This window comes from Pseudorca crassidens, chromosome X (genome assembly GCF_039906515.1).
Source record: "Pseudorca crassidens isolate mPseCra1 chromosome X, mPseCra1.hap1, whole genome shotgun sequence".
Lineage (NCBI taxonomy): Eukaryota > Metazoa > Chordata > Mammalia > Artiodactyla > Delphinidae > Pseudorca > Pseudorca crassidens.
This window is the reverse complement of record NC_090317.1, coordinates 71,313,913-71,325,021: the sequence shown is the minus strand read 5'-3', so window position 1 is coordinate 71,325,021 and position 11,109 is coordinate 71,313,913. Positions and strand designations below refer to the sequence as shown.

The following is an 11,109-nucleotide window of genomic DNA, read 5'->3' as shown; positions in this document are numbered from 1 at the left end:
AAAGACCCAACACAGCCAAATATAAAAACAAATAAATAAATAAATTTATTAAAAAAAAACAGTTGTTGGACTTCCCTGGTGGTGCACTGGTTAAGAATCTGCCTGCCAATGCAGAGGACATGGGTTCGAGCCCTGGTCTGGGAAGATCCCACATGCCACGGAGCAACTAAGCCTATGTGCCACAACTACTGAGCCCGTGTGCCACAACTACTGAAGCCCACGCGCCTAGAGCCCGTGCTCCACAACAAGAGAAGCCACCGCAATGAGAAGCCCATGCACCGCAATGAAGAGTAGCCCCCGCTCGCCGCAACCAGAGAAAGCCTGTGCCCAGCAACGAAGACCCAACGCAGCCAAAAATAAATAAATTAAAACAACAAAAAAAACAGTTGTTGGGACTTCCCTGGTGGCACAGTGGTTAAGACTCTGTGCTCCTAATGCAGGGGGCCCAGGTTCAATCCCTGGTCAGGGAACTAGATCCCACATGCATGCTGCAACTAAGAGTTCGCATGCCACAACTAAGAAGCCCTCGAGCTGCAACTAAAGAGCCTGTGAGCCGCATCTAAGGAGCCCACAACTAAGACATGGTGCAACCAAATAAATAACAAAATAAGTAAATTTTTTTAAAAAACAGTTGTTCAAAGCTTATCTCATGCCAGACACGTTACAACAGCATGAAGAGGGACAGAAAGTTTTCTGCCCACTGACTGTGCTCAGGAGACACATCCATCCCATCAGCAATATCCCTCCATCCATGTGCCTTGATGGGTGGCTACTTTTGCAGGTGGCTATTCTCATCTACCATGTACTGAATTTTCCTGGTTTCAGTTTCCAAAGGTGACCTTTTTCTACCTTTGTCCCTAGAGTCTGGGGCCCAGAGCTCCCCATACACTGACCTCCTCTGAATGGAATCAACTAGAGCTCTGTGTTTTGTTGCATCAAGGCCCCCTTTCAGAATAAGCTCTGCTGGCATCTCAAACGGGAAAGAAACTGCAGCCCTTTGGTTGTGGAGCAGGTGGGGCGGGACAGTGAGTTTGGGTCAAGGTTTGTGAACTTGTGTCCTGGGAAGAGGGCTGCCAGCTTCCCTGCCTGATTTTCCTCATTTAAGAAATGTGTGGAAGAATCAGTCTGAGGAGATAATTAATAGAAAATACGACTGGCAGCCATCCCTGGCTCTGACTCACTGTGCACACTCCTGCAGTCGTTACCATGGTTTCGAGGCTGAAGTTTTCTCCTCTCTGCCCCCCTGCCCGCCTTGCTGTTCATTCGTCACTCTGCTCCCACAGACTCCTCCACAGCTGGCCTCCACAGACTGGTGCAGACTTAACCCTGTATAGAGGCTAGCTTTTTTGTTGTTTGTTTTACAAACAGCATTATCTTCTTTCTTGAATAAAATATATATATATATATATATACATATGCCAATTCATATAAGCAGAATATAATTTAAACAGAAAAAAAAAATGAAAGTTAGCCATAAACTCACATCCCAAAGCTAACACTTAAGATGTTTGTGATGCACACTGCATACTTGAGATCGTACATGATTTTATCAGTCTTAAAGTGCTTTTGACCTCGAAACCCCTGGACCTATGCCCATCGTTTTCTCCTTTGAACTACTGGCCTTTAGGCACTGCTTTGGGCACATTCAGCCACTTACACAGGCTTGTTTATTACTGTTGTTGTTGTTATCTGCTGGAATGCACAGAACTCTCACAACGTTCCAGGCACCAAGCATTTGCCAGGTACGTCAGCCATTTAATGCTGGCTCTTCACTGGGGTCTGAACTTTGCTTCATTCCCACTCCAAGACTGCCATAGCCAGTGGTTGCAGGAAAGGCTGTCCCCTAAGAAAAACCAGAAGTAAAGGTGCCCCCTCGGCCTCCTGGCTGTGGATGAACTGATGAACATGAGGCCATACTGTCATTGTCAACCCGCCCCATCTCCCAGCTGAACTTTGAAAGTCAATACACAGGTGGGATCCACCTCAGAAGTGGGGGAGCAATGATCTCCTCAGCGCTGGATGTGTTCCCCACAGTTGATCACTCCCAATCCAAAACAAGGAGTGCCTAAGCTGTAACGTGTTCAGAAATGACAGCAGTACAACATGAGGGGGCTGCTTGTAATGTATGAGTTGGAGGTGGCACAGTCTCAGAAATACTTGATCTCCCAGTCTGGGCATGAAGCATGCCAAGTCCCACAAGACTGTATCCAAAAACTAAACTCTGAGACGGAGGACCTATACATTCTGGCTGGCAGGGGCAAGCTAGGACAGCTATCTCATGGAGTAGAGGAAAAGCCCTGACCTTATATTGGGAGGAGAGGGGTTGTGGATAAGGGTAAAACGTTTGAGGGCATAAATTCAAAACTCATTCACCTTATGCTAACACTCCACAAGCTAGTCGTTGTTTTATGTGCTTTACAAATACGAACTTGTTTAATTCTCTTCACACCCTATTAGAAGGTATTATTATCATCAATTCCATTCTACAGATGAAACTGAGCCAAAGAGAGGTGAGGTAACTTCCTCAAGGTCACAGAGCTAGTAACCAAATGGTGGAGCAGCGATTTGAAGCCAGGCGGTCCAGAATCCATGCTTTTAACTATATTACGCTGTACCATTACAGAAATTTTGGAAACTGTGCAGAAACATACACTGCACTGGCACCACTGGTCACGTTTTGCTGGATAGTCTTCCTGTCCTCTATAAGCAAATATTATATAGTACACGAGATGCCTTTTCTTAAAAAAAGAATCATATTCTATAGCTTGGTCTGTAACCTTCCTTAAAGCCATTTCTCGTGTCTCTACCGAGAGCTTTACACTAGTTATTTGGGGATATATGTACACGTATAGCTGATTCACTTTGTTATACAGCAGAAACTAACACGCCATTGTAAAGCAATTATACTCCAATAAAGATGTTAAAAAAAAAAAGTACCTTTTGAACCCAGTCAACTACAGGCTGCAAAATAAACTTTAAAAACGAAAACCCGTAAGGGAGTGTAGGCCCGTGTGTAGGAGGGCGCAGGAGGGAGAGGCGGCCGCCACTGCTCTTCCTGCTTTGCCTTTGTCTGGCGGCCCCGTGGGATTGGCTACAGCCAGCGCGGAGAGACTGCAGAGGTCCGCGGCTTTCACTACGCACGCATCGAGGAGGTGGATAGGGAAGCGGGAGACTGGGGGCAAATAAGGGCATGTAGAAGAAGTTCAAAAAGCGCAGAGGCTGGGTTTCCCGCCCCGGCCCCAACCTTTGACTCCGCCCCTCTACCCGGCTCAAGCTCCTTATTGGTCAGACTCTTCAGCCCCCCATTGGCCCTAGAGCCAAAGGACCGGGCCTGTCCCAAGATATGCCTGCTTCCGGAGCCACAGTAAGGATGGCCAATTGCGATGTTACTTTCAGGCATATGTTTAGGACATACCGGTGGGGCCTGAAGGGGCTTTGTGCGGTAACCGAAGCAGTTGAGAGCTCGACGGCGAATTTCGGAGATGCCTCCAAAAGGAAAAAGCGTATCTGGGAAACGGGGGAAAGGTAGAGCAGCCAGAGCAACCAAGGAGAATGGGGTTGGGTGAGGAGCGTGGGGGAGGGAGCAGACCGGCGGTCCTCGGGGTCCGGGGTGGAGGCAGCGGGTGGCCAGTTACTAGAAGACTGACCAGGAAGTGATAAGTTGGAGACAGTCAGTGTGGACTTCTCTGGAAGGTTTTGATTAAAAAGCATGGGGATGTAGTTTTTAAGACTGCGGGGCAGGGACTGGGTAGGAGTCTTGAGAGTGGTAAAGGTTTGGAATAGTCGTTGGGGTGATGGGAAAGGGGATGAAACACTTACAAAAGGATTTCCCTCAGGGCTGAGAGCCTAAGATTGAAGGCCATGAATTTGTAGAGGACATGATCTGCTTAGTCATGATTTACCTAGTACCATATAAGTGGCACAATACAGGACTGAAAAGAGTTAGGTGTAGACTTGAGCCAAGGTTGAGGTTTTGTTGGACAATGATAATAGAAGGAAAGCAGCACAAGGGAATTAAGGGTGCCAGTGGGGACGCAGTTCAGATGATCAAGCATGGGATCTAGACTGGGAAGGGAATGAGAAGTCTGATAGTCTAGGGGGACATAGCAGGATAAAGGGACTGAATGGGGGGGGGCGGTTCTGTGAAATTGAAGAGCCCGTGTTGTGGGAATGAGGCATGAGAAAGCTGGAAGAACAGAGTTGTAGCCAGAGACTGAACTACTAGTTCTGAGTGGCACAGTTCCATCGTGTGCCCCTGGCAACAGGTGGCCTGGAGTAAAAGGCATGGGCATTTGGGAAGGAGGTCCAGAACTGTGAGATTAGACTGTTGGATGATTCCTCTGCATAGATGGTGAGGTCATCCAAGATGATGGCAGTGGTGAGGGTGGAAAGGAAGCCTGAAGTTGCCAGAGTTGTCAGTCAATCAGGGAGTGAGGTGGCAGTCAGAAGATGACAGCATCTAGTGGGGGAGAGGATGGAATAATTGGAAGGTATCATTGTTCTAGAGTGAATATACAGCAAACCCCTTGAAGAGTTTGGTGTAATAAAACTCCTTTGGCAGTAACATTTTCTTAGGCATTTGGTGGTCAGCATTTTGGATTTTCAGTTTGGTTGAGCATTTATTGAACAACTGTTGTGTGCTAGGCTTTGGAGATCCTAAGACAAGTAAGATGGAGTCTCCTGAATAAAATTTTTCAATGGCTCCCTATTACTTCTAGGATAAATTCCAAGTTCCTTAATGGGGCCTACAGGCCCTCATGCCCTAATCCTCAACCACCTTCCCTGGGCTCATCTCACAGCACTCCCACCTCAGATTTGGCTTCACCCATAGTTACCTGCACATACTACACTGTTCCCTCACCCTGGAATGTCTCCTCACCTATGTCCTTTCTTTGCCTGGTCAGCTCCTACTCATCCAGGAAAGCTTCCCTGACTGGCTAAAATGTCCCTTTGTGCTTCCACAGCCCCCTGTCTATAGAGCATAGCTCATTCTCCTGAAAAGATCTATTTTATATAACTTTACATAACCATCTTCCCCAGTAGTATATGAGCTCCCTGAAGGAAGGTACCATGGCTTGTTCATCTTTGTATCCCCAGTGCCTGGAACTTAGTTATTTAGGAAATGTTTATTGAACTGAACACTTAATCCAACAATAGTTCTTAGGAATATCAGCCTCTAACAGTAAGTATGCTGCCATCAATACAGAAGTTGGCATAGTAGCAAAATGACACAGTAGTAAAATGTAGAATGCTGCCAGTGGTTCTTAATCTGAATATCGATATCTTTTCTTAGGAAGGTATCAATAGGCAATGTAGTCGACTCCAGGAGTTTGGACATCAATGTGTTCTTTAGCCAAATATGGGTGGTGGGAAATTTGATCTTTATTTAAAATATATTCTTGGAGATTTTACTTACTGGAATTGTGAGTATTCAGATACATAGTTGCAGTGCTTATTAGAAATCTCACAAGAGCTCAGGGGTTTGCCCTTAGAAGGCAGGATTTCATATTGGGTCCAGAGAATCTGGGCCAGGCTTTTGGCGCTCCCATTCAACTATTAGCACACTCACTTGTGTATCCATTTTCCTTGAAGGGTTTATGTAGGGCACAAATTCCCTGTTTTAAGAGGTGAGTCACAGGTTAATTTAGCTTGATGTAGTAAAGTGTCTACAGAGTTCCCTTTTGAAGCTTGGTGCTATGATGGAAGTATCAACTCCTATTGTGTTGAACTTTTCTGTACATAACACGGTGAAGGTGCAGTTTAAATGAGTACCTGTCATCTCTTCTCTAAAGGAAAAGCAGCCTCTGGGAGTGATAGTTCTGACAAGAAGGCGCAGGGTCCCAAAGGTGGTGGCAATGCAGTAAAGGTGAGTTACTTGTTCCTTTTTTTCATGTTAAATATAAATAATATACATTTGTTATTTTGGTTCACATAAAAGGAAAAGACAGTATGCTTAACTCATTCTAAGGCTAACCTAATACTGATGTACGATAGCACAAAAGTGGAAAATAATAGATCACTTTCATTTATGAAAAGTAATTCCTTTTAAATATTTTCTCAAATGTTTTCTCAGACATCCAGAATTTCTTCATACTCTAGTATTTTTCCTTAAAATGTGTTGTTAGGTCTTCCCAAGTAAGTGAATGAATTATTTCTCAGGACGAAATAATATTTGACAAAACGAAGAACTGAGATGAACAGGCAAAGGCACGGGTCTCATTAGATAGCTCCCCTGCTGGTGAGCTACAAGCCAGAGCCCTGACCATGAAAATGAGGGGAGATGGTTGCAGATAATTACTTGAAGTACTTGACCTAGTGCCAGAGGGGTGTCTGCCCTGGGAGAATATAATCTGCAAACAGAATTATACAGCTTAGTGCTACGTAACAAGGCAGTTACCACGTTTCAGTCAGTTTATGGGGTTCCATACTTTGATTCATTCATTCATTAAAGATTTAGTGACATCTGCCCTGTGCTAAGCAGTGTATTAAATTCTGGGTATTTTAAAAAAAAGCAGATAAGAGATGGTCCCTGTTATCACAGTCTAGTCGGGAGCAGTTAGGTAAAGAAATTTCATTGCTATATGAGAAGAGCTGTAGTGGAGTTGTATCATATAAATGCACCCATACACATGCAGCCAAAGAAAAGGAGAGCAAATCTGATCCAGTCTCGTGGGGTTGGTGTGAGGATTTCATGAGATCACACATGTAAAGCGCTTAGCACAGTGCCTAGCGAGTATTAAGTACTCGATAACTGAAATATTGTCATAATTGTCACAAGAAAATGGAAACTAGAACTTTAGTCACGAACTCATGGCTTCCCAGCCCCCTTCCAACAAAGTTATCTTCACCCACACCTCCCTCATCTCTCCTACCTCTCTTCCTTTAAGGCTAACTGATTTTTCCAGCAGTGCTCTGAATGCCTAGCCTTGCTCCTTCATTTATCTCCACCCTCTTTCTTTGCTCTGTCTTCAACCTTTCCCTCTTTACTGCATCTTTCCCTTCATTCTGAAAATATAGCCAGGGACCTTTAAAATATATCTGTGACTGTGACCCTTTCCCTTTGACTAGAGCCCTTTCTCCTTCTTTTCTAACTCAGTTAGTTGGGGAAACCCCACCCACATTACCGGCCTGCTTCCTGTTACTTCCTCAGTCAGTTGCTGAAGCCTGGCTTCTGCACTTACTACTCTTCTGAAACAGCTTTTGCTAAGGTCCTCAGTCAATCATTGCTAAATTGATTGTACTTCTAACCTGATCACTCTGAAGCATTTAACCCTGTTGACCATTTCCTCCTTGAAACTTTCTCTTGCCTTGGTTTCTTTTAACACACCTTTCTCTCTACCTGTCTGGCCCTTCGTTTTTATCATGCTTGTTGAGCTTCTTTCTTTGCTTATTGCTTATACATTGATATTCTCCACGGATGTCTTGAGTCTGCTTTCCTCCTCTTCTCATTCTGTGTAGCCTCCCAGGGTGATCCGTCACCTCCCATAGCGTCAGCTGCTACTTCCATGCTCATCACTCCCACATTCTCTGGAACTTGGTCTCTCCTAAGACACGAGTCTCATACAGTTGCCAGTTGGTCGGTCACACTTGCAAACTCCACAGGTACTACAGACTCATTATGTCTAACCCATCAAACTGTCTAAAGCAGAATACTTGTTTATTCATTTATAAAGTGGTGGATGGGATCCCCTTTCTATGATCATGAATGCTGTGTGCACTTTCCCAATCGTTGAACCAGAAGGTTGCTTTGTGAGTGTAGAAGCGGAAAGACGTAGGCAGTTGAGAAGGTGTTTTAGCCAGGCCAAGATGAGGTCTGAGAAGCCATCCTCGTCCCCCAACATGTATCGCTCTAGTGTCCAGACTGTTTGTCCCTGTCTCCCGTGGACAGTGCTGGACACATTCTATAGAAGTTTGCCTCCCTGAGCCCTACTTTTTGATACATTCTTTCCTTTGCTGTGTCTATCTCCTGTGTCGCTCTTCCAGTCAGGGATCCTCTCACCCCCAGTTTCAGTAATTGAATCCTGAGGACAGCCATGGTTTGTCTGTCTCTACAGGGAGACACCTTTAGCCCCCACCCTAGTACACGACAGTAAGAAATGAATAACGGATTCTATTTGAATAGAACAGAGAAATGGGAAATCCTACAAAACAGGTATCTTGACAAAATCATTTTTAAGGATATAGTGATTTTTTTAAAACATGGCTTTATGTAAACATAGGTTACATTTGAATACTTCCCTAGGGTTGAGTATTCTTTTTTAAAAAGAGTTATTTGTTATTTATTTTATTTTTGGCTGTGTTGGGGCTTAGTTGAGACACGCGGGATCTTTCGTTGCAGCTCGCGGGCTTCTCTCTAGTTGTGGCGTGCGGTTTTTCTCTTCTCTAGTTGTGGCGAGCAAGCTCCAGGTTGCGTGGGCTCTGTAGTTGTGGTGCAGGGGTTCCAGAGCGCGTGCGCTCTGTAGTTTTTGCAGCACACGGGCTCTGCTTGAGGCGGGCAATCTCAGTAGTTGTGGTACACAGGCTTAGTTACCCCGCGGCATGCGGGATCTTAGTTCCCTGACCAGGGATCAAACCAGTGTCCCCTGCATTGGCAGGCGGATTCTTAACCATTGCACCACCAGGGAAGTCCCCGGGTTGAGTATTCTTTTTTTTTTTTTTTTTTTTTTGCGGTATGCGGGCCTTTCACTGTTGTAGCCTCTCCAGTTGCAGAGCACAGTCATCCAGACGCGCAGGCTCAGCGGCCATGGCTCACGGGCCCAGCCGCTCCGCGGCATATGGGATCTTCCCAGACCGGGGCACGAACCCGCGTCCCCTGCGTCGGCAGGCGGAATCCCAACCACTGCGCCACCAGGGAAGCCCTTTTTTTTTTTTGAGTATTCTTAATCTTCAACATATGATTCGTTTTCAAAGTGTTAAATTGTGGGGAGGCTTTATACATTGGGCCTCTTTTGGTGAAAAGTATTTCCTGGTGGGTTTTTTTCATATCATCCCCACTCTGATGAAATAATAGCTAACCTTTATTGAGTGCTAGCTGCATCACCTCAATCTTCACAACCCTATGAGAACATACAGGTACTGTTATCTCAGTGCACAAATGGGGAAACATTAGAGGTTTAAAAACATGCCTAAGGGACTTCTCTGGTGGTTCAGTGGTTAATCCCTGGCTGGGGAACTAAGATCCTGCATGCTGTGAGGTACAGCCTAAAAAAAAAATGCCTAAGATCAACAGGAGAGTGGGGATTTGACTCGACCTAAGCTCTCAAGCATTATCATGTTTCCTCCTCCTGTTACCATTGAGGTACATGGTAAAGGCTGGGAGCTTCCCACAGCCAGGTGCCCATTTTCCATCTAAATCTGGGTTCTGAAATATTGTCTTGATATGGGAAATGGGTTTGTGGCCATCGCCCAACTGGGCAGACTTCCAGGATTTTCCGTTGCCATGAGCGAATGTGTTTTTTTCACTAGTGGGGGGTAGTCCTGACATGACTGCTGTACTGTGAGGAAAGGAATCATTTGGGTCTCCATGTATTACGTGAACATATTTTTTCCTTGTAGGTCAGACACATTCTGTGTGAAAAACATGGAAAAATCTTGGAAGCCATGGAAAAGTTAAAGTCTGGAATGAAATTCAATGAAGTGGCCACACAATATAGTGAAGATAAAGCCAGGCAAGGGGTATGGTGCACTCATCATTTAACACGGTCCCCATGGAGGACACACAGCAGCAGGGATTATTTCTGTTTCGCCATTAATTTTAGCCGTATCTTAGTTTAAAGATCTTAAAAAAGCAGAAATGTCCAACTTGTGAACAGTTGAATACGGGTCACCTTTGTCTAAACCTAGGCATAACCAAACTTGCACAACTAACAGACACCCAGCAACATTGTGAGTGTTTGTATGTTCAGCCCAGGGTTCAGCCCTGTTTGTCCTTGTCGAGCCTACTTCTCTCCAGCCCAGATGAATAAAGCTAGGAACCTTAGCATTTGTGTTGGGAAATTCTCAAGCTACAGTAGAACTGTGCCCTCTTCAGGGCCACTTGACATCACAAATCTTTTGGGTTTTTCAGGGCGACTTGGGTTGGATGACCAGAGGGTCCATGGTGGGACCATTTCAAGAAGCAGCATTCGCCTTGCCTGTAAGTGTGCCGGATAAGCCTGTGTTTACAGATCCTCCAGTTAAGACAAAATTCGGGTATCATATTATAATGATTGAAGGGAGAAAATAAAATTGTATGAAAGACTACATGTGTTTTATACGTTGTTTATTTATTTAAAAGGTGTTGAATAATCCTCGTATTTTATGAACTCTGTCATCATGGGTTTGTGGGTGCAGAATCAGGTGGGTAAATGTTGGTGTGCACAGCAGTAGGTATTCAGTCAGTGGTTCTTTTAGATAAGTCAAGCAGGGGCTTCCCTGGTGGCGCAGTGGTTGAGAATCTGTCTGCTAATGCAGGGGACACGGGTTCGAGCCCTGGTCTGGGAGGATCCCACATGCCGCGGAGCAACTAGGCCTGTGAGCCACAACTACTGAGCCTGCGCATCTGGAGGCTGTGCTCTGCAACAAGAGAGGCTGCAATAGTGAGAGGCCCGCGCACCGCAATGAAGAGTGGCCCCTGCTTGCCACAACTAGAGAAAGCCCTCGCACAGAAATGAAGACCCAACACAGCCAAAAAAAATTAATTAATTAATAAACTCCTACCAAACAAAAAACTTGACGTTTATAAAAAAAAAAAGATAAGTCAAGCAGACTCCTTTTAACCTGTTAGTCCCTTCCCTCTGAGAACTGCTTTATCTGATTCTCAGTATATCCCATAAGTTAATTTAGAAACCATCTCTAGGGGCTTCCGTGGTGGTGCAGTGGTTAAGAATCCACCTGCCAATGCAGGGGACACAGGTTTGAGCCCTGGTCCAGGAAGATCCCACATGCTGCGGAGCAACTAAGCCCGTGCGCCACAGCCATTCAGTCCATGTAGGGAAACAGTGAGCTGGAGTTAGATGCAGACTATGAATTGCTGAATCATACAGTGTTATCACCGGGATTTTTTTCAATAATGACATGTATTCAATCATATCACCCTCCCTAAAATATTAGTCGTCTGTATCCACAGTT

The 11,109-nt window shown here is 45.1% G+C and overlaps 1 protein-coding gene and 1 non-coding gene across 2 annotated transcripts; both read left to right on the top strand.

The window, feature by feature from the left end:
* The first annotated feature begins 397 nt into the window (after positions 1–397).
* TRNAR-CCU (transfer RNA arginine (anticodon CCU)) lies at positions 398–470 on the top strand. Its single transcript has one exon. It is a non-coding gene; the product is annotated as a tRNA-Arg (tRNA).
* A 2,897-nt stretch (positions 471–3,367) lies between these two features.
* On the top strand, positions 3,368–10,242 carry PIN4 (peptidylprolyl cis/trans isomerase, NIMA-interacting 4). Its single transcript, XM_067724674.1, has 4 exons — positions 3,368–3,525; positions 5,793–5,866; positions 9,556–9,675; positions 10,067–10,242. Exons 1-4 carry the CDS (start codon positions 3,483–3,485, stop codon positions 10,223–10,225), a joined length of 396 nt encoding a protein of 131 aa, XP_067580775.1. The 5' UTR covers positions 3,368–3,482; the 3' UTR covers positions 10,226–10,242.
* Positions 10,243–11,109: the final 867 nt, after the last annotated feature.

What these genes read in the sequence shown, in the direction of transcription:
- PIN4 (XM_067724674.1), top strand. Translation starts at nt 3,483, where the DNA reads ATGCCTCCAAAAGGAAAAAGCGTATCTGGGAAACGGGGGAAAG. An exon ending in ATCTGGGAAACGGGGGAAAG is followed by an intron (nt 3,526 to 5,792) that starts GTAGAGCAGCCA and finishes TCTTCTCTAAAG; the next exon opens with GAAAAGCAGCCTCTGGGAGT. An exon ending in GTGGTGGCAATGCAGTAAAG is followed by an intron (nt 5,867 to 9,555) that starts GTGAGTTACTTG and finishes TTTTCCTTGTAG; the next exon opens with GTCAGACACATTCTGTGTGA.